At 42.6% G+C, this 23175-nt stretch overlaps 1 protein-coding gene and 1 long non-coding RNA gene across 2 annotated transcripts in view; one reads left to right on the top strand and one right to left on the bottom strand.

The window, feature by feature from the left end:
* Positions 1-23175, top strand: part of DCC (DCC netrin 1 receptor) — a 602355-nt gene that overhangs the window by 414117 nt on the left and 165063 nt on the right. The window contains exons 8-9 of the mRNA XM_057405653.1: positions 1285-1441; positions 11631-11785. Coding sequence (XP_057261636.1) covers positions 1285-1441; positions 11631-11785 — 312 coding nt within the window. The remainder of the gene's footprint in view (positions 1-1284; positions 1442-11630; positions 11786-23175) is intronic.
* LOC130597281 (uncharacterized) overlaps positions 1-23175 on the bottom strand; it is a 269591-nt gene that overhangs the window by 212606 nt on the left and 33810 nt on the right. The window lies entirely within an intron of this gene.

Below are 23175 nucleotides of genomic sequence, written 5' to 3'. Positions count from 1 at the left end.
TAGATCAGTGGCCCATGACTAAGGACGCTAAACAAAACCTCAGTGCAAATAATGGATCACAACTTTGCAGCCAAGACAGCTGAGTCTATGGCTTAATATTTTCTTTCAACACATCATTACTCTGGAAATGCCTCTGGGAAATTCCTTAATTCCCTCTGGTTAGGAATTGATCACAATAAGTAAGAGGCAATGATATTTCTTATTAATAACAGCAAAATTAATGGCTTTTAATAATAATTTATTGATAATATAAGAAAACACTAAGCTATTATTCAATGAGCTTCATGCTTTTTACCTACAGCTATTCTTCATAAGCTGTTTAGATAATACAATGCTGTTAATGATCTCACAGCAAATTAATGCTGCTAATATATTTCATACTATATGCATAGGAAGATGACCAAAAAAGATTTGCAATAATGAAAAAAATTAATTGCTTTTTGGTTTTATACGAGTTGTGAAAACCTGCTTTTCAGGGCTGGTATAGCCTGTGAATTGGGACCTTATACGTCATTTTGCTCTCAGTGACATGAATGCTCCATAAGATGCATGTGCTGAAGCAGGAAGCAGCTGATTACTTCAAGTATTGTTGAAAAATAAATATTTTTATTTATTTATGTTGGCAGGCCAGCTTTCACATGGATTTGGTGAGCAACAACCGAACTCTTAAACTATATAAATATATGATGTTCTAACATGAATTTTACTGCTTGAATCTGCAGTTTAGGCATTTCTGTATTTTGCACATAGACTGAAGGCTTTTCCATGCCGAACAGGGTTAATATTAAGTTTCACTGCCATTTTATCCCACTTTGATACAATTATCTATTAAGTCATGTGCAGAAGCACCCTACTTAGTTCCTGCTCTTCCCAAACCAGTTGGTTTGTACGCTTCATGCTTTGAGTACGCAGTTCTTGTTTATTTATGCCATCTGCTTGGGGCACAAAGGACAAAAACAGTGAAATAGGAGTGAACAAATACTATCATACTGATCAATTGTATAAGAAATAACTTCGCTTATCACAAGGAAGTACCCTAGTTAAGTTTTGCGTGTTGCTGTTCACTTTAGAGGATGGCTCGCGGTGGTGTGTCTTAAGATGTGATTTTACTGTTAGTTTTTTTTCTCTCTCTTTCACCCCCTGTCATTTTATTCACGCTTCTTCCGTGCCTCCTTGGCCCTTTGTTCTGTAACACCTCAGCTGTGTCCACCACAGCACCTCCTGCCTGCCCTGACACCCCTGTGCCACCAGCCTCTCTGACTGACTCGTCTCCTTCCCCTCCAGCTGTCCCAAGTTCCAGTGTCCTCCCCTCTGCTCCCCGAGATGTGGTCCCTGTTTTGGTCTCCAGCCGATTTGTCCGTCTCAGCTGGCGCCCACCCGCCGAAGCCAGAGGCAGCATCCAGACATACACGGTCTTCTTCTCCAGGGATGGCGTCAACAGGTGAGCCTCAACAGACCATGGGTCTCCTCTGGATTGGGGGTACAGTCCTAAGACGGTCTGAGGTCTCTGCAAGTGTCTTGCAAATGGTTCTCAACCCCGTGTTCTTCTCCCCATGGTATGTTTGTAGCTATAAGAGTCTTTTGTTGCTGTGTATTGTTTTAGACATCCTATCAAGGGTTATATGAATGCGCGCATTGTCTTGGTCTGAAGAACCATTTGCATTGAGAGTGATGTCTGTGGGTCTTACCTCCTCCAGTTACTACTCGACTGTCTACCATAAAATAAAGTTTTGTATTTCACCTTTCATCTTCCTCTGAAGACACAGGGGCAAGTGTTCTTTGCACTGCCAGTGGAGGGAAATTTGTTGAGCTCTAATCAGTTGGAGAGGAGATTGATTTTAGAGCAGTGCAAATGGTGTAAGACCTTCAAAGCAGCCAGGAAGCGGGCTGTGAAGATTTTACATGATTGCAAATACAGTGGAACACACGGGGCTGTTCTGGCCACATGAACTAGAGCTTCACAGAAGACAGCTGTTTTGTGACAATGGCACTATCGATTGTTTGGTGTTTGCATACTTCCTCATTGTATATGCTCATTTCACACTTGGAAAGGTACTGCATATTTACTTGGGTTTTGTTTTGTTTTCCTAACTTCGTAAATGGCTTTATGCCTGAGAAAAATTGTGTGTTTTTCCTCTTCCTGTACATCATTATGAAGAACTCACTTGAAGTATCCTGTCCTGTATTTCACTGCTCTTATGATACACTTCAGCTACCAGCTGGTGACCAGTGCTTGTGTGTGCTGACGGCAGTTCGCTTCTGAAGGGACTTGAATAGGAATCTATATTTATTTTAAAAAATGAGCGGATGTGTATTGGATTCATGAGAGCTAAAGAAGCAGGACTCCACAGCTATCAAAGTGAGCGTCCCTCTGCCATAACACGAGCTCATCTGAAAGGTTTTAGTGTTGCAGGCAAAATTTCCTGCCCCTGTCTGGACATTCACAAGCTTCTCAAACTCCAACAAGGTCCAGCTTTCCTTTACAGCCATATAGTCATTTATTGAAGAGGGGCTGAAGACAGGCTGAGGAAGTTGGAGCTGTTCAGCTGGAGAAGAGAAGGCTGTGTGGAGACCTCAGAGCAGCCTTCCAGTATCTGAAGGGGGCCTATAGGGATGCTGGGGAGGGACTCTTCATTAGGGACTGGAGTGACAGGACAAGGGGTAACGGGTTAAAATTTAAACAGGGGAAGTTTAGATTGGATCTAAGGAGGAACTTCTTTCCTGTGAGGGTGGTGAGGCACTGGAATGGGTTGCCCAGGAAGGTTGAGAATGCTCCATCCCTGGCGGTGTTCAAGACCAGGTTGGACAAGGCCTTGGGTGATATGGTTTAGCGTAGGGTGTCCCTGCCCATGGCAGGGGGGTTGGAACTGGATGATCTTAAGGTCCTCTCCAACCCTAACGATTCTATGATTCTATGATTCACCAAAAGGGTTGTCAAGCACTGGAACAGGCTGCCTACGGAAGTGGTGGAGTCACCATTCCTGGATGTATTTAACAGACATGTAGATGTGGTGCTTAGGGACACAGTTTAGTGGTGGGCTTGGCAGCGCTGGGTTAATGGTTGGACCTGATAACCTTAAAAGTCCTTTACAACCTAATCCTATATATTATTCTTTATATAAAATTTTTATATATAGAAGTTGTAGACATTGACAGGTACAGCAGCGGTACCTGCTGCAAGAGGTTGACACTCCTAAATAGAGATGTGTATCCATCTGGTCTGGCTGAGCAGCCTGAAAGGGCACAACGTTCAAAGCACTTGGGATGAGAGTGTGAAACACTCTGCCTCTGTAAAAGAGAACTCTTAAATTCAAGTTGGCATTCCTGAGGCTGGTGCTGGAGGCATCTTCTGCAGCAGGATGTCACTTGTGAGCTAAGCAGCATGTAGGCAAGGGGTGAAAGCATGGGTTAGGAGCCAGTCTTGTTGAGTTTGGTTCACAGGTCAGACACAGGCATCTCAGCTTCCACAAATCCTTCTGAGTCAGACTGTGAGCAGAAAGGGGGAGATGGGAGCAAAGTGAGACAGATGTGGCACAGGTTCAGAGCTCTGATCTCCATCATGCATCAAATCAGGTCTCCAGTTGTGACTAGTTTATGTCACACAAGAATTACAGTTCAGTGGGGCTTTGGGAAGGGGGTATATTGGAGGTTGTAAGACACTCAGGAAAGATAGGAACTGGCCCTAGCAAAGTAACTGATGCAAAGAGAAAATTAATGAACTCAGTGGGAAGTGAAGAAGCTTAGCGGCTCCCTTGCCTCTCCCAGTTTGGGTACCAAATTGGGGTTCACACGGCTGAATCAGATATTTTTGCACATACATGTCCTACTGTTTGTCTGCAGCCATCACAACCAGAAATGATGGAACAGACTCCTGTGCTGTGCATGGGGATTTCATCACCTTACCTTGAGAATGCACTTCGAGATTTGTTGCTGGGCATGAAGTACCCATGATGTAGCAGTGCTGGCGGGTGCTGCTGTAGTGACATCTCATTTGTTTTAACTGTCTTAAAAAACATCAGAGCTGCCACATACAACTAGATTGAGTCATATTCCAACTCAGTTTATCAGTGGAGGAGAAAATACTAATGCTTTTCCATGAAGCCTTTAAGAAGTGGTGTTTCTGAGGTCAAACAAGGTGGAAAAATAGCTCACCCCGGATTCCCTTAGACTTCAAAAGAATTCTTCTTCCAGAATTTCCTTCATGCTGCTCATGGTGTGTACCAGACATAGTGTGGTGATGGGACTAAGGCATGTTTTGTGTACCAGAAGTATGCCTTAGTTCCAACTACATGCACAACTTCACAAAGTCTTCTGAAGAAGACGGTGGGCTCTGTGTTAGGATAACTAAAGAAATAAATAAATGAAATTAAAATTCCACTATGCTCCCTCCAGCAAGAGACTCGGAATGCTACCTGCAGTTTATAACTTTTGAATACGTACCTGTAGGTTTGCAAACTCTCAGAAAAACTTTGAGATAAAATTAATGTAGTTTTCCTTAATGGAAAAAGCTTCCATGGATTTTTGGAGTTGTTCATTGTTTTACACATTATTCTTACAAAAAAGCAGATTTTTCCTGCTTGCAAAAATAAATATTGGATTTGACATTAACCTCGGGGATGCAAAGGAATTGTCAGAGAAATTAGTGTAAGGCTGCAGCAAGACGGTCTTCCTGAGTCTGAGAGCAGTGAGGATTCATGTGGCAGCTGGCAGCATCACTGAGGCCAGCACAACACGTGGGGCACACAGCCATTGAGGGGAGCATCCGGAAAAACAGCCTCCTGTATTTTGAACTCCTCTCATAAGGGTTTTTCAGCACAGCCCTTTCGAAGTAACCCCTTTTGGAAGTGATTGCACTTACTGTCGTAGCATAATCACCAGAGCCCTGCTGATGGGTGGCTCTTTAATCTTCATACTCAGCTAGGCATCCTGCGTGGGATCAAACGGTTTTGCTTGCTGATAAGGATGATTGGAAACAGCACTTAAAGGTAAAAGGCAAGTTTCTCAGAAAAGGATAAAACAAACCTTAAATCTGTGAAGAAATAAATAAACAGCCAACCAATACACCTGCACTCAGAAAGTTTCTGGCTGAGATTAAAGTTCAGATTTAAAATTAGGCTATTCTATACCGTCTGCTGATAGTAGCAGACGGTTGATTTAAAACTGAGATCCCCCAGAAATGTAAGATTTCATGGATAGGATCTGCCAGTAGATATGTAACTCTTAGTATACATCTGATTGTGCTTATTTTCTGTTAAAATATGGAAGAATATAAAATAGCAGAATATAATTCATGCATTTCAGAGCATATCGCTCTCCAAGGTATAGACATGTACACACACACATGAAAACCATAAAATCAATCCTGCCTTGCTAGAGAAGTGTTCCAGAAGACAAAGGAGTTTAGGTTTTGTTTGATGTTATAAGCTCACTAGGAAAAAAAAACACCATTTTGTATGCACGTAATAAGGTCATTCAAAAGATTATAAATACAGAATTTACTGCTTTAATGGGTAAATCTCTGCCTTTTTGATTTATTTCCCATTTTCCGCTGGGATGCTGCCCAGATGGTGAGATCTTGGGCATGGCACTGTCCTTTGGTGTTGGGAAGGTGGAGATGGTGCTTCATCTCCAGCATCTCTGACATACACACGCTGTTGAAACTTTAATTGTAAATAATTATATTGCTTTTTTTTTAGCTAAATCTGGTCTTCAGGTGGAAAGCGCTTGATCTGTCTCCATCCTTAAGCCCCTTCTAAACCAACAGCATTTGTATCCGGGTGTTTCCTAACTTTAGTTGCAAACTGATTTGGAACAGGTTTTTTTTTTCTTATTTCATTCTAAACATTTGCAAAGTGTGCCAGATTCAACATTTAAATCCACAGGGAGGTTCAAATTTTGATCTGCTTTCGATGTTGAGATTTGCTCTTGGCCTCAATGTTTGTTCCCTCTTCTCATCCGTCTCTGCTGGTTGGCTTCTCATTGAGCAAGCATTGATTCACTCAGGCATTTGATATTTATCTGGTAGTGTACTAGTCACCACACTGTTTATTTTTCCTGATTTGCTCTTCATCCATCTCTAAACCAAAAAATAACTCCTCAAAGGTAATATCAAGACACATTTAATTACCTGTGCATATTTTTACACGAATTCTGCTTTCCCAGTGAGAATTTACATCAATGTACATAAAATTTAAAATTTAATTTGCAATAAAATATCACTGTATTTGTTTCTAAAGAATGATAAATATTTATGTGGTGATATTTTTCTGTTTAGCATTTTAGATGAGACACAAAGCCACAAAATACTGTTCAGTTTTTGACTGCAACCTTTGAAATGTCAAGTTGGCTTAAATAGCTGGTTCTGGTTTGCAGCTAGCCTTTTTTAACTGACTGTTGGCAACCATTTTTTCCAATAAATGAAATTAAATGCTCAGAACATAAAAGGGAGAAAAAAAAAAAGATAATAAAATTACCCTGGAAATCAGCATTGCAGCTGAACATAAACTGCTTTGATCAAGGACTCTCTTGCAAGACTGGGACCAGTTTTATTTTCAGATAAACATTCTCTAGAACTTGTTTTCATCAACGAAATAATAAATGCATCAATAGTCACAACAAGCTAATAGATCTCCCAGTTCAAATTCCTACATATTGCAGACTGAAGAAATGAATCAAGGGACTGCTTAATTGAATACCAAGCCTTATATTTGATTAAGGTCTATCTTCCGAATTCAGCTGAAGTGCTAAAATATCATTCCCAGATGATATATTTACATTAGTTTTGAGGTTTACTTAATATAATCAAGGACTTTATGTTATTTTGGGGAAGAGTGATAATGGGACATAAAAAAAAGGACTCAGGGTAGTAAAAGTTCATCCATTTTAATAGCATTCATTTCACAGCAAGGAGCATGAACATGACTTGTCTTACTTGAAGTAACTTATTAGGTGTTTGAAACATTATAAAAGCATTTGTTACACACCTAAGAGATGTATGGGAACTGTAATTAACTTTTTTTACATGCTGATACTGTAATGTAACATGATCTTCACTCACTGGAAATTACATGTCGAGGCCTCCATTCTACAAGAAAGTGGATGACTTTAGTCAAGGTCTTTTATTTTTAGCCTGTAATTTATGGTCTAGATGGGTTTTAAAAAGAAAACCCCAAATACAAAGGTGACCAATTCAAGGATATTTGGTGCTTTTTAGATTATTCCTGCATTTCTGTAGCATCTGTAGTGCATTAACCCCTCACTGGCAAGCAGGAGCAGATGATGGACTTTTGGGTGCCCATCTCACCTAACTTCAGCCCAAGCTCATGTCAGCGGGACAAGCTGCTGGGATGAAGGCAGCCACATCCATATGATGTGCTTTGGATAACCTTACACTTGTCTTCATAAAATAGGTGTTACATTCAGAAGGAGTTTTTTCTCTTTGCTAGCTGGAGGGCCCATAGTGTCACAGAAGATATCACTGCCAGCTTTGACATTGGCAGGCAGCCCGTTTAAACAAAAGGAATCATTATTTCTCACGACATAAATACATTGCCACAGGATATCACAGAAACAGAGGAGTTAGAGGAGGTTTGACAGTTTGAAGGTGATGGACCCATTTGGCTGTCTGTTATCACCTGGGTGCCAAAATATCAAAACCCTGTGAGCAGCAGTAACATGCCAGGGGAATAACCAGGTATTTCTGTCCTGTGCCAGGAGAATAACAAGGCACTTCTGTCCTGGTTCACTTATTTCTTTCAGTGTCTGTTATTTGGCTGCTGCCAGGTTATGAGATGGGGCTGACTGGGCTGCTGGCTCTTCTTGCATCTCAGCCTGCCCAGAGGGAAACCTCAGCCCTTTCTTCTGCTTTATTCCTCTTGGTCTCAGTCCTGGGGTGTGTGCTTGATGATTATTCAGTCTTTACTTAGGAAAATCTGGAACTTCTTCTTTATACAGCCTTTTCTTACATTCTAAGATACAATATCCTTCATTGCCCTATAGGCACTGTTGTATTTGGATGATGCTTTAGGTTGTATAGCTTGAAAACCCAAACTATAGGAAGTAGAACATGTAAAGGTTTAATTTGCTCAGTGTTTTACAGAGGGGCATGAAGGGAACACACTGGCTGGCCAAGAATGCAGAACTTCTTGCTCTGATTTTTCATCATGCCTGGGGGCAGGCCAAAGCTTCTGCTGTTCAGTGTTGCTCCCGAACTGGAAACTGTCAAATCACCAGAGCACAGGGTTGTACTCAAGCTAATTAGCCTTGGAAGTGATGTGTGAACACTATGAGATGGAGCGTGCTGCAGACACCTCCAGCCACTGTCATCCTGTGTGAGCTGCTGTTGGGAGCAGCAGCGTTTTACTTGGACTTGCATTTATCTAGGAATGCACTGTCCCATTACTGCAGATGATGAGATTCTTGGGTTCACCACCTTGAGAGCTCTGATGGACATGGGTGGTTTTACAGCTCCTGGTTTGCACATAGAAGTGTCCTGGGACATGGACTTTAGCAACATCATTGAAATCCCATGGAAGATGAACACTGAATCTGCTGATACTTTTGAAAATTGGTGCATTAGAGTTCAGTCAAAACTCTTCCTTGTATATTTCTGCATCCAAAGCCGGGATGTGACGCAGCGAACACAGGTCCGAGGTGAGGAACAGCAACCCTGGGTCTCTTTGTGCCTCTGTGGCAGGGGCTGTATATTTTTCCACTGCACTTGAAACTCATCATCAGATACAAAATGGGCTATGCCAGTATTTCATTCCTCATCATCACACTTCACACCTACATCCCAAGCTACACAAGGTGAGAGTGTCATGCTGGTTCAGCGCCGTTAGTCTTAAATGAAGGTTTGTTTCCTCTCAGGAAGTCACTCAACAGCAGTGTGAGTGCTGAGGGCACTGAGTATGTGTATGGGGTTGTTTGGGTTTTTTTTCTTACTAGATAATGGGAAAAGACTTACTGAAAGAATGCTGCAAAACATTCCACCTTTCCGGACTTGCATATATATATATATCCACCAGTACCACTGTCACAGAGAAGTATCAAAACAGAGACCTGACTGGAGTTTTCTTTTATCACATCATCCTTTTCCCTCTCTTGCTGCTTTCCTGCTTTTTGGGGATCGAAAGGTGGTCTTTTTGCTTCCTTGCTGTTAACAAAAAGATGTATACAATGAGATACATTTACTGACAATCCCATTGTCCGGGTAGGAAGACACTGAGCATATCTGGGTTTCTCTCTTACTGCTGTGGTTTCCTGCATCTTAAAGAGTTCAGGAAAATATCAGTGCTGTTCAGTTCAGATGTTAGGGGCCATCTGACCCCCCTGCAGTACCGCTGCTTTCAGAGTCATTCTGTGGGTTACAAATATATTGGAGCCATTTTCAATGCAGCTGGAGTCCTGCTTCTACAGCTTGAAAGTAGAAAGCAGAGATAAGAGGCAAGAGAATAAAATTAGCCAAGTTGGTCAAGCACAGCTCAGCTTGCACAGTTAGAAAGAGCAAAGGCTCTGTCTGCCAGTGTTCTCATCAGGGAGCAGCAGCCATCCACAGCTCTGAGTTATCGAGTGCAGCAGAAAACCTTTGTGCTGGAATAGAGGCATGAGACTCCTGTTGTTTCTGCCCAGGGATGATCCAACCTTTCATCACCAGCAAACGTGCACCCATGCTTTGCTCAGTCCCTCCTTGGAGGGCTGGAGCAAAGGTGGAGCCTGGCTCTTTGAGGACAGGACCATTCTCTGGTTTGAGGAATTTAATTTTGAGGAAACATTCCCCAAAAGAGCAATAATCTAATTCCTTGAATTGCTGCTATCCCTATTGCAGCCAGGAGAACCACAGCAGCACTACACAAAGTTTGTCAATTAGTTGATTTGGTCTTAAATGACTTTTTTTTTCTGCAGCAAAGTCTATCTTCTTTTTTTTTTTTTTTCACGTTGTTATCTTTGCAGAGGTCTTCCAGTAACGGAGAGGAGGGAAGCATGCCACCCATAATAAATCAGTTACAAAAGCAATTTTACCTACTTCTGTTTGCAGATTGTCCATGAAATGACTGTGATTTCATTCAATTTAAGCCCTACTTTACTGTTTAGAGATTGTGTTTTTCCCAGATAATCCCATGTTAATGACTCTGTGTGGTTCTCTCCAGTTGTTGTTCTCCTGAGCAGCATGAAAAGGGACAAGTTTTGCTTGCGCTGGGGTACAGAAGCCAGTGCAAGGATGCAGATAACCCTTTAGCTCTGGGTGATTATGCTGCCAGGAAAAATGACATAGCTCTTTCTGTGATCAGGGGATGATGTCTTGTATGACTCCCTGGTCAGGGAGCTGCCATCTCTCAGCGTCCGGGCTGTACCTTTGCTCTGGAGACCACCACCAGTCAGTTACACTGGGACTCATCACTGGGAGCAGTTGATGGAGGAGGTTCAATCACATTAATTGTGATGGGTCAGTGATAGCAAACTGCTGGCCAAGTTGGGCTAGAAGAAATAGAAACCCAGCTGATGCAAGCAATAGGGAGCTGTAGTGAGTGTTTCTTGAAAGACATTTTGTGCTGGGAACCAGGCAGGCTCACAGTCACTGCTCGAGAGAAGGGGTACCTGCAGTCCCTACGTAGTTTTCCCAGCAGCTGATGGTCAAGTTTACACAACTTGTGTCTGACCATCTTTCAGCATTGCCCTCAAAACAAGAGGGACATGATGCTATTAGAGTGAGTCCAGAGGAGGCTATGAAGATGGGATAGAAAGAGGGGCAACAGCTTTAACCTGCCTGAGGGAAGATTGAGATGAGCTCTTAGGCAGAAGCTCTTTGCTGTGAGGGTGCTGAGGCGCTGGCGCAGGGTGCCCAGAGAAGCTGTGGCTGCCCCAACCCTGGCAGTGCTCAAGGCCAGGTTGGACACAGGGGCTTGGAGCAAGCTGCTCTAGTGGAAGGGGTCCCTGTCCGTGGAAGGGGCCTGGAGCTGGATGAGCTTTAAGGTCCCTTCCAACCCAAACCATTCTGTAATTCTATGGTATCAGGAGAAAGCTGCTCCTGAACTGCCTGGGTGCTTGTTTTGCCAGTGGGGAGCACAGTGCAACTCCACTAATGGATTTTCATTTTAGACCTCTGAAATGGTGAGTGGTGACCCCACCTTATTAAAAATTCCACGTGGTCCCTTTGCCTGTGAAACAGTGGGGGGGTGATGGCGGTTTTTCAGGTACAATTATAGCAGGAGCACCAACAAGGGCTCAATTTACAGCACAATCCAAACACAGTTTTCATTAGCTGGACGCTTAGAGTCCAATATGCATCTAACCTCCTGTATCAGAGATGTGTTCCTTTGTTGAATAGCCATTTCCTTCATCAGTTTTCCTTTGTTCTTCTGTTAAGAAGGGCAAAGAACCAAGGACCTCTATGTTCTATGAAGTGTTAAAATACATGTTGTATTTGTAGTGCTGGCATTGCTCCCAGTGGGCCCTATTACTTCAATTAAGCTTTTTAAAGTAAAAATAAATATCTAAACCCTATAGACAAACAAGCTTCAAAATTAAGTTTGATAAGCAATCGTACCTTTCAGGCTGCCAACTGTGTAAATAAATAACGCTTTGAGATCCAAACGTGGTTTAAAGTGGTTTTGGGGGGTTGTTTTTTGTAGGGAACGGGCAGTCAACACTTCTCAGCCTGGAACACTTCAACTTACTGTGGGCAACCTGAAACCAGAGGAAACCTACACCTTCCGAGTGGTGGCGTACAACGAGTGGGGACCAGGAGAGAGCTCGCAGCCCATCAAGGTCGCCACGCAGCCAGAGTGTGAGTGTGCACAGCACTGGGGTCTCGGTGCGGGTGGCAGCAAGAGCTGGAGGGGTGAGCTGCAGCCCTGCAGCACTTACAGTGCAACTGTTTCAGGCTTTCATAGGGCTGATCTTAGAAAACATGACCGAGCCCTTATGCACGGTAAATAAAACCTTTCTTCAGCTCGTCATAGTTCTTGCAGAGCAAGACAACTATTACAGCTATTACAAGAACTTAACAACAGCGTATTGCTTGTTTGTGTCATGACTTTGATGATCACACATCCCATCTTCTATTACGCGACAGCGTGAGTGATACCAAAAGCAGTGCTATAGTACATAACGCTTTGGTTTTCTACACAGAAATATGATAAACTGGATGGAAGATAACACAAAACATACATAAGGAGTTGCTTTTTTTTTACAAAGAAAAGTGATAGACAAACTTGCTGAAAGATACAGAAACTTTCTACTGGAGAAAACATTTTGGCTTATCGGTGTTTAAAAGCAAACATTTTTCTATTAGTTAATGTTAACAGTAAGTGTGCTTTCTATTTCTTTGGAGCAGGTGGAATCTTTCAGTAAACACTTTTTCTCTATGTCTGATTTTAGTGTACATATTTGCATATGTCTAGTCTCCAGAAAGAAAGAAATTCCTTCTGGTTGTGTTTGTCCTATTGCAGTTTTTCTCCTTTAGAAGGTCCAAGAAGGGCTGTTGTAGAGAGAGGACTGAAACATTTTGGAACCTTTCCATGGCAAAATGAATCATTCTGAAGAGTAGACAGTGAAAATGGGATTGGTATCTAGTTCTCAACATCAGGATGGGTGCTGTGCGTGATTCGGATGGTCATTAGACTGCTTCGGTGAACTGTAGGGGAAATGGTGCGATGCCGAGCTCCTTTTGGGCTCGGCGCACAAGTCCCTGCCAGAATGTACTCACCCTCTGTAGTAAGGTGGGAAAACTAACGCTGCACAAAAGCACAGAAGCTGTTTTACATCGTCACACCCTGCTATGTTCAGAAATTTACCGAAAGGCAATATTTGTCTGAAAACCCCTCGTTGTGTGAAGATAACAGCTGTGCTGTAAACCCTGAAATGTGTTTTCTTGATTCATTGCTGCAAGTGAATCACTGGGAGCTAGGTAGAGGAGGTGGGAATAGCTCTCCACGGGGGTGGAGAGGGAGAAGCACTTGGAAGCAAACGTGGTGATAAGGCAAGCCTTGTGGGGTAGCTTTAGGTGGCTTTTGAACTGTTCTGTTCCCTTTACAGCTAATCTGAGCCCCAGGAAAGGTGTCTATTACAGCTAGTGAGAACATCTGCGATATCGCCTGGCCCAGCAAGGTGTGCTGTGAACAAGCGGAAAAGGGACCTTTCAACTCACATTATTCTGTGGGTTTTGTGTCTTTAGCTTTGTTTATCACAAAACGTGAATTTTACTCCCTGTTGTCACTTCCTAAACCCCCAAGAGTGGCGATGTTACTGAAAAATCACCCAAGATACAGGAATTTCTATTTCTCTCAATGGCCTTGAATTTTAGATACGTCTTCAATGCCTGCCTTTATTTGCAGTTACTGAAGCAAGGTTGTACCCCAGCCCTTTTTGGGGAAATAATTCTTGAAAAGGAAGCTGTGGCTGCCCCATCCATGGCAGTGCTCAAGGCCAGGATGGACAGGGCTTGGAACAACCTGCTCTAGTGGAAGGTGTCCCTGCTGGTGGCCTGTGGAACCAGATGAGTTTTAAAGTCAACCCAAAGTATTGTGTGACTCTGTGATCCTCTCAAAGCCAGTTTATGAATCTGAGCCTATTGAAAATAAGGTATTGAGTAACCATTAGCATCATTTATCTGCTAGCAATTTATCACTGCTTACACAGACACTCACAAATGTGCATGTACACATTTCTGTATGTGTTTGCAGTCTCTCTATATATTGTGTATATATATTTACACAAGCAAAACAACATTTCAATTAGGAAAATACCTTCCCCCGGCAAAGCCGCAATGAAAATCAGGCACCGCTACCCCCCGCTGATACCATCTGAAGCTGCCACACCACAGTTACCAGCTCTGTTTTATGTGTGGCATAGACATTTGGAATATCTTTCCTATTTAATAACTTCAAGATTTCTCTGAAGTGTCAAGTTTGAGCATGTAGAAAATATTGCATTCCATTTTTCTTTGTGCTTTTTTACTGTTGACCAAATTATGTTATCATTTCGAAACAACTCTCGCTGGTCCTGGGAGGCAGTCAGCCTCTATGTGGCTGTCTTTTAGAACATGCTGTAACTATTGTACAATAAATTACATGGCTGCACATAAATTGAATTTTCACATTATTTGCAAGTATCAGAAGTATTATGCAATCTGGCATTGTTAAAGAAGAAAAAGCTGATGAAAAAGGACATCTGAAATTCATGTCTGTCAGTGCCTGTTTCTAAAAGTGCATACATTTGCTCGGTAATCAGTTTAAAAGATCAACAGAACAAGCTCCAGCTTTTTGAAATAATCATCTGGAATGTATGGGCTGGATTTATATGAAGGTTTTTGTCCCCAGATTAACAACCCCTCCTTCCATTTTTTATTTTTTTTTTTCTTTTTGGTAAACTACGACCCCTTTTTCTCTGCTTTTATGGTATATAATTTCACTACAGTATTATCAGTCCAGATTTAAATCCCTGACTGCTTAAGCTATGTCTAATCTTTTCATACCACATGTGGAGACTTTGTGAGTTATTATTTTGGCTCCTCAAGATGCTGTTAAAGCAGCTTGGTAGTAGAGAATAAAAAAAACATCTATACTCAACAAGGAGGATTGAAATTGTCCACCCCAGCTTTGAAAGCTGTTTCCTGCTGTGGGACCAGTTCACCTCTTTTCACAACCCTCATGAATTAAAACCAGTTTCCTAATAGATCTATGTCTCCCTGATGTGTGTATTAGTTGGTGAAAGATAGTTAAGATGAATAGGAAGGCATGTTTGCGTGCCCCAAAGAAACCTAACGGTCTTGCTGCACCCTCATAAAGTCTCATCTTATCATCGCCATTCCAGTGAAGTCAGTGCAGTGTGCACTGACATCTCAACTTCTACTCAACCATCTTTAAGAGCTTTATAAGGAATAATTAATTACTGTATCTTTCTGAGGTAAGGAATTGGTATTATACCTACTTAAGAGAGGCCCAGCTGTGTCCCCATATGGCTACCCCCTCCTGCACTACACTGAGGAGCAAATCTCTGACCCCCTGAGGGAGGGAGCAGCAGGGAGGAACTGTGCTTCCCATCCTAATATCCTGAAAATGGGAATTCTGAAAGAGAAATAGACGATTCAGACTTAAACAGGAGAAGTCTAGGTTAGATATAAGGAAGAAATTCTTTACTGTGAGGGTGCTGAGGCACTGGAATGGGTTGCCCAAGGAAGTTGGGAATGCTCCATCTCTGGCAGTGTTCAAAGACAGATTGGACAGAGCCTTGGGTGACGTGGTTTAGTGTGAGGTGTCCCTGCCCATGGTAGGGGGGTTGGAACTTGATGATCTTAAGGTCCTTTCCAACCCTAACTATTCTATGATTCTATGATTTGGGGTGAATTTATGCAGTGAGCAAGGCATTTTGCAGTGGCTAGAAGGTGATGTTATTTGCACAGGAGACTTGTGTGACTTCGGCCACTGAGATCCATGCCTGCCTAGATGCTTTTGTAGACACTTTCAATTCCATTAGAGGATCCCACATCTAACCTCAGAAGTCAGTCACTTTATTCTTTTCCTTTTTTTTTTTCTCCTTGTCACTCACTGGCTGCACCTGAGTTTTCTTGCTAGAACAACTAGCAGCAAGAAGTACCATCAATACTGCATTAGAGGAATCACACCAGGAGCTATTAAAGTTTTTGGTTTCATGGTGAGGTGTCGTTTTTTTTTTCCTACAGGTTTTTCAGTGGAGACACTATTCTTTGAAGTTGTTGCACAGCAAATGTTAAAAAGACATAGAGAAAGTTGCTACAGCCATCTCTTTTGACATACATCTCTTATACAAATGTCAAACCCGCACAGAAAATTAAAAGGCCATTAAAATTAATGCAATGAAATCTCACATGAAAAAGCAAGGAAAGAAAGAGATGTCTTTAAAGCCCACATAGATGACAACATTTTCAAACAATAATCTGCTCCGTATATGCTGATCTGTGCAAGTTAAGTTTACAGAGTAAACGTGTGCTGGAGTAATTGAATTTTCTAAAGACTTCTATCAGACCAATCCCTTTTAGACACCAGTTCAGAGATGGTGCCAGATTGTTCACTTCTCAGGGCTGGTAAGGGTCCTCAAGCAGGGCTGCACCCCGCCAACGCTGGATGCTGTTTCAAAGAGCTCTAATGCCACATTTGCACCCTACTCAGCTATTTTAGGTACCAGTTTCAGTCACAATGATAATATTGATGCTATAAATAGTGCTAAATGGTCTCACCTTGCACTAGAGCAGCTTGCTCCAAGCCCCTGTGTCCAACCTGGCCTTGAACACTGCCAGGGATGGGGCAGCCACAGCTTCTCTGGGCACCCTGTGCCAGCACCTCAGCACCCTCACAGGGAAGAGCTTCTGCCTAAGAGCTCATCTCAGTCTCCCCTCTGGCAGGTTCAAGCCATTCCCCTTGGCCTGTCCCTACATCCCTTGTCCCAAGCCCCTCTCCAGCTTTCCTGCAGCCCCTTCAGGCACTGGAGCTGCTCTCAGGTCTCCCCTTCAGGAGCCTTCTCTTCTCCAGGCTGACCCAGCCTAACTCTCTCAGCTTGATGATCTTTCCAGGGCCATTGCAACCCTCGCTATTAATTAGGTCCATAACTTTTTTTCTTTCCTTGCTCATGCCCAGGTAAACGTTCATACAAGTTGCTTGAAAAATATCCTTCATGACAGGGATTTCCCTGTTCATCAAGTGCTGGTGTAACAAAAATCAATAATTTTTAACAGACCTATAGCTAGTCCATCAGCAGCCTTCCCTGCTGCAGCCCATCCTGCATCACCTGTCAAAGTGACGAACAGAGGACATGGCAGTCCTGCCATCCATCCATCCATCCATCCATCCATCCATCCATCCATGCATCCATCCATGCGTCCAACCATCCACCCACCCAACAATCCTTTTACAACATTGAAGATATTATTTTAAATTTCATAAAATGTCTGCCTGAGTCTTCATTCTCACCCTGCCAAATTTTGTGTGCACAGAAAGGTCCCCAGAATAATGAATTGGCTGCTTTGCTTTTGAGCAATGTCCATTTTGCAGGGTGCAGGGTTATTTCTACATTTATATATATATTTATTTAATATATTTATGAATATATGAAAGAGCTGAGGTGGGCAGAAACCTAAGCATCTCCAGTGTAGTGCCTTGAGAGTGATTTTTTTCTTATCATTTGATGAAAGGGTGAAGCAGTACTGAAAAATGTTTTCTGTGGAGTCATTAATATCCTCCTCATTTGTATGTATTCTTCCATAATGGCTCAGTAAAATACACCCTGGGGTAACTTTATGCCATTCCTGCATGGTTCTTTAATTTTATGAGTAATTTATGTGGAGCATTGTAGGGGGGAGGAGGTTTTCAATCGCTTTAAATGAAATGTATCTTTCTAAAAGTTGGGTAGACATGAAGGAAAAGGTGGAGGTGTCTTGTTCTCTCTGTCTTAGAATCCTGGTTTTTGGTTTCTCATCCACTTTTTTCCCTCTGCTGTTTTGTTGGAGTTTTGTGGGGTTTTTTTTGTCTTCTTATCTCTCTCCTTGAGAGAGTAGAGTTGCTTTAGTCTCAGCTCTTGTAAGTAACTTCGTAGAATCCGAGACTGGTTTGGGTTGGAAGGGACCTTAAAGCTCCTCCAGCTCCAACCCCTGCCATGGGCAGGGACACCTTCCACTGGAGCAGCTTGCTCCAAGCCCCTGTGTCCAACCTGGCCTTGAACACTGCCAGGGATGGGGCAGCCACAGCTTCTCTGGGCACCCTGTGCCAGCGCCTCAGCACCCTTACAGGAGGCATCTTCACTTTGCAGAAGGTCGATGCAGGAGCAGGATGAGGTCTAGCTCTAACTTCCTGGTGATGTCCACAGCACAGGCCAGGTAATGCTCCTGCCCTGGCTCCGGTGTCATTAGTGCTGCTTTCTGCAGTGGAATATATGAATTCAGATGCCCTGCACATATCTGTGTTATGAATTTTATCTTCTGCTTCTTTTGTGTTTATTTACATCGGGTTGAATTTCAAATGAAGTAGAAATTCATTTCATTTTGTGGGGAATCTGATCTGTTTTCTTATGGAAAGCCAACTGCCAGCCCCTGCTGCCACCTCCCACACTGCCCAGACACCTCTGCTGCACTGTGTCTGGGTCTGTATGTGCTGCGGGGCAGTCAGGCCAGCTTCTGCTTCTTAGATACATTTAAACTGGAGTCAGGTCTGGTTAATAGAGGCTGTTAGCATTGATAATTGAGATTAAAGATCACCTCATGTTGGTTTATTCTTCAGATTCTGGCTAGCTTTACTGCCGTGGTCTTTTTCTCAGTCTTTTATTTCTCTTTCAATTCCCATTGAATTTCTAGTTTTACTTGTGGAACGAAATGCAGTACCTTAAGTTAGATTCAGTTATCCCATCTGCACTTACCTGATGAAGATGTGGTTCATTGTGTGTCATGGGGAGGCTGATTAAGAGTTTTGTAAAAGGCCATTTACAACAAGGAGGGTTTAAATAAGAGAAAAAAATTCTATTTATGCTATCCTGCTTCCTAGAGACTTTAGAAAAATATAGCAAAGGAGGAGAAGACAATCTTCTGCACATCTTCTTTGGAGTTCAGATTGATTCTGACCTTCCTTTTAGAGCAAGAAAAATAGGAGCAGGTGAGCATGTGGTCAGTTCTTCAGTTGTTCTGTAAATCTTAGGATGATCAGATTTGCAAAAACATTTATTCTGCTAAAATTTTCCAACTTTTGAAATAGTCTCCAACGCTGAGGGTATTTCCACCCTCAGTATTGCAACGGTCATGCTACCTGTTGCCTTTCTGCCCCAACTCTGTCCCCCCTGGAGCCATGTGCTGTAAGGAAACCTGGTGAAATACTCATTCAATTCCAACTGAGCCATAGTGCTGGCTGCAGAAGCTCTCTGAAGTTGAAGTTCTAGCTGGGTCATGCAAAGGCACTGAGCAAATTGCTCTGTTCCTGTATATCATCATCCCTTTGATTCTAAAATGGCCACAATGGTGAAGACATGCTGGAATCTTAATCCTTTCAAGATATCATGCAAGCCTCTCTTTTCTGTGAAGGCAGATTTGGGTTATTAGAAGTGGGAGCATTTGTTACCATCTTGGTACACCACGAGTTAAAGTGAAAACCAAATCAAACCCAGAAAATAAAATTATTCCTTTTCAAATTGTCTTGGATTCAATTTAAAGTATGGCAAATTGCTTGCTGTTCATCATTCATCTTAATTAACTGAAATAATGAAGTCAAAATCTTTTTTTTTTTGGAGGTTTTGTTTAGTCTTTTTTTTTTTCTGACCAGCTCTTCTGCCTCCTTTGAAAAGTGTAAGTCTCATTAGAAAGTTGCATTGTTATATGAAATAACTGTAATTAAAAGTGAATTCAAAAGCCTTTGCATTCCCTTTATGAGACTTTCATAAGTCTTGGTGTCCTGTGATTGTGCTATGATTTCTGCAGAGGAAGAAATGCAGTAAACAACGAACATGTATTGTATCAGATGTGTATTAATATATACTGAATTTTATATCGGATGTACACTGAAGTGTCATTATTGCACTCTCGAGTAGGTACCGCCATAGCTTCACGCTTAGGACAGAATTACTGGTGCATTCAACATGATGTGAACCAGTGACGGCCTCAAGGGTTGTTTTCCTCCTGATTACTGACACGGTCACCATACCAGGAAGACTTTCTCTTCTGAGACATTGTCGTGATGGCTGAGGGTCACTCAAAGAATCACCATCAAAGGTATTAGCGAGGGTAGTTTTAATAGGAATTCCTGAAACATGCGAAGGAGTTAGTTAGAATTGATTTAGAATGACTTATTTTACACAGAGACCAAAGATGCAGAAAGGTAATGGAGACCCTCCCGCTGAGTCACAAGGTTAAGAGTGGACCCTCTTGCTTTCTAAACGCGTGATGGAGCTTTAGTGCAGCTAGGTCCAAATCTTAGTCCCAGACTTGTTCAGCTGTTTACGTCTCAAGGGTTACATGTGTAATGATGTAGGACCGTCTAAAGAGTCACTGCTCACAACAGCAGCAAAACATGATCTTACCAGGATGTTGTAAAAGTACTGGTTCACCAGAGATGGGATTTTTGCACACCCTTTGACCTAGCAGCAGTCTGCAGTGTTAAGGTGAATAGCAAGAACCTCCTCTCCTCCCAGTCTGCTGAGCCTTGGCAGTCTGATGGTTGGTGAGGGCTCTTACAGGTATTTCCAAGGGGTTTAAAATAGTGCTAAATTACAATCTTTTTTTCCAATTGTTTTTAACAGATCTCTTCTGCCCACTCTCATTAATTTGAAATTCGCTTGTGAAAGAATAGTGAGGGGTTTTTTTATACTTAAAATTTTTTTCTTTGTGCTTCTTTAAAATTATTTTGTGTTTTTTCATCAGACTTTTTAAATATAGGTTGAGGAAAGAAAGTTAAGGGAAAGGACCATGGTTTTGGGGATCACAGGAAAATATGGTGCTGGAGGCTCTTGTATTTTGAAGTACAGGAAAAACAATTCTTAATTGCTTTCCTCTTTTTTTTAATTAGTGAAACAATGTGTTTTATTCTGTCATCCAGTACGTAAAAATTTTGAAAAGCTTATACCAAAATTGCTGCAAGTAAAAAACAAAAATTCTAGAAAATAAATATTTTTGTTTGAAAATGTAATTAATGGATTTTTCAGTAATGGTATTATTTTGCCTCATTTTTCTTGCTAAGAAAAAAAAATTCACCCTTTTTTCCAAAAGTCTTGATGCCTGTGAAGACCATGTTTACCAGAAATAACCTACTTCAGTGAAAATACTCCAAATGCTCTAAATGAGAAAAGGGATTTTCCATTTCTGAGGCTTTCCTGTGCCACACACTCCTGCCTTTTAGGGGCTCATGGAGGAGGCTGATATGACGAAGTCAGTGCTTGCCACCTAATCATTGCTTTTGTAAATAATAAGCTTCAGTGGCTGGAAGTACATCTAATTCTGGTCCAGGTTTGCTGAGATGCAAAGGCACCATTATGTGAGCAAAATACTTTGCTTTGACTGACTTGACAAGAAGGAACAGAAAATTATAGCCACTCTTATCTGAAAGAAAAAAAAAAAAGAAAAAAAAGAAAAAAAAAGGGAAGAGATTAACATATGTTAATCAAGTATGCAAATAAAGAAATTTCACCATTTGCATGAAATCTCCATATTGATAGGTCCTTGACGTAAAGAGTGATGCAGAGGCAGAGGCGCAGTGGCTGTGACTGGATCCCCTCATCCAGGAGCAGTGTAGGGCAGACAGACCATCTTCAGCACCCTTCACGGTGGCAGGGTTTACCCTGCACGCAGATGAGATGGCAGTTTGGGGATGTGGGTAAGTCTGAACCTGCTTGAACGAGTCCAGAAGATGCAACGGAGATGCTGCGAGGGCTGGAGCAGCTCTGCTCTGGAGCCAGGCTGAGAGAGCTGGGCTGGGGCAGCCTGGACAAGAGAAGGCTCCTGAAGGGGAGACCTGAGAGCAGCTCCAGTGCCTAAAGGGGCTGCAGGAAAGCTGGAGAGGGGCTCTTCATCAGGGACTGTAGTGGTAGGACAAGGGGTGATGGGTTCAAACTGGAACAGGGGAAGTTCAGGCTGGAGATAAGGCAGAAGTTCTTCCCTGTGAGGGTGCTGAGGCGCTGGCACAGGGTGCCCAGAGAAGCTGTGGCTGCCCCATCCCTGGCAGTGTTCAAGGCCAGGTTGGACACAGGGGCTGGGAGCAAGCTGCTCTAGGGGAAGGTGTCCCTGCCCATGGAAGGCCATTGGAACTGGATGAGCTTTAATGTCCTTTTCAAGCCAATCCAGTCTGGGATTCTATGGCACTTGACAATGATGAAGATGTCACCCTACCTGTATGAGATATGTCACAGTTGGAAGCTCTTTCACACCAGCGTCCATTTTCTCCATCCTTACATCCCTCAAGGAAGTGTTTTGATGCCACAGTCCTCGAGCAGCATGGTTGTCCATTCCACTCGCTGCTGGTGAGATGCAGGACAGTGTTTCACCAGCTAGATTTGGCAGGTACCTTTGGCACTGCCTGATGTCCCTCTGGACAGGAGCGCTGGCGTGGCATTTTGCTGCGATTCATCCAGAAATCTCTGCTGACCTGCAGACTACTGGGATGAATTTGTCTCACTTCAGCTTTCTTAGAACAACGGCAATTGTGGCACCAGTAATGAGCTGGAAATGAAATAAGTTCACCAAGCCTGATTTGGGCACAGGGAAGTGACCAGCTCAGTGCCTCCAGCTGATCCAATGCCACTAAATCTTATCGAATAGCGGTACAAATCCCTTCTGAAACCTTTTGATCAGAAACAAGGCTACCTCTATAAAGAGACAGGTTTTATTTGTAGGACAGCTGTGTGTAGAGACTTCAATTAGGTTTGAGGTCTTTTGTGCCGTGATTTCCACGAATTTAAGGGAGGGATGAGATCTGAGACAGAAGCAGACTGTTAAACCTCTGTAGCTGAGCAAGGGAAGCACTCCAGCCTACTATTCCTGGGGACTGACAAATCACTTAATTCACGTAAGTCCATTGGCCCCTTTCATATCCGTTGCATCTGTGGAACGTACAAGCACATGGAGGTGTTTGATTAACCATCTGCTGAGCTCCCATCAGGAGCCTGGGTGCTGCAGTCACCAGTCCTGTCTCACCAGGAGCTGGCAGGGTATGAGGTGCCCAGCCACAACCACTCTGGTCCTTCGCAGTAATACACACCAGGAGAAGGTCGAAGGGAAGATGTCCTATAGAATGAGCTGCTGCCAAGAGACTCTAAAATAGCTTTGGATATAGGAATTGAAATTCTGTTTCAGCTCTGTCTGAAATGCATTCATCTTTGTTTCATCTGGACCTTTCTTCCTACCCTAGAAATCTTGCAGTATAAATAGGTAAGATAAAGAATGGGTAGGAGATATATTATTATGCCATTTTATGGGAAGGAAATTGAAGCATAAAAGCATTAAATTATTTATCCAAGCTCCCTCTGGAAGTCGGAGCAGAGCCAGGATTGCTGTACCCTGTGTTTCTGTGCACTGTTTCTCAGAATAAAAGGTTGAATTTCTGTCCCTGCTGAAGCCAATAAGAGTTGCTTTTTAGTTCTGTGGATGTTATCATTTCACCTAAGTGCATAGCAGGGCCTCCAGTTCTTGTAAACGCCCTTCCATTCAGAGAGGTTTTCCTTCCATTTTTCAGACCT

This window comes from Pezoporus wallicus, unplaced genomic scaffold (genome assembly GCF_028554395.1).
Source record: "Pezoporus wallicus isolate ANWC-B61680 ecotype Strahan unplaced genomic scaffold, APGP_CSIRO_Pwel_v1 scaffold_13428, whole genome shotgun sequence".
NCBI classification, from domain to species: Eukaryota; Metazoa; Chordata; class Aves; order Psittaciformes; family Psittacidae; genus Pezoporus; species Pezoporus wallicus.
This window is presented reverse-complemented; position numbering and strand designations above follow the sequence as displayed.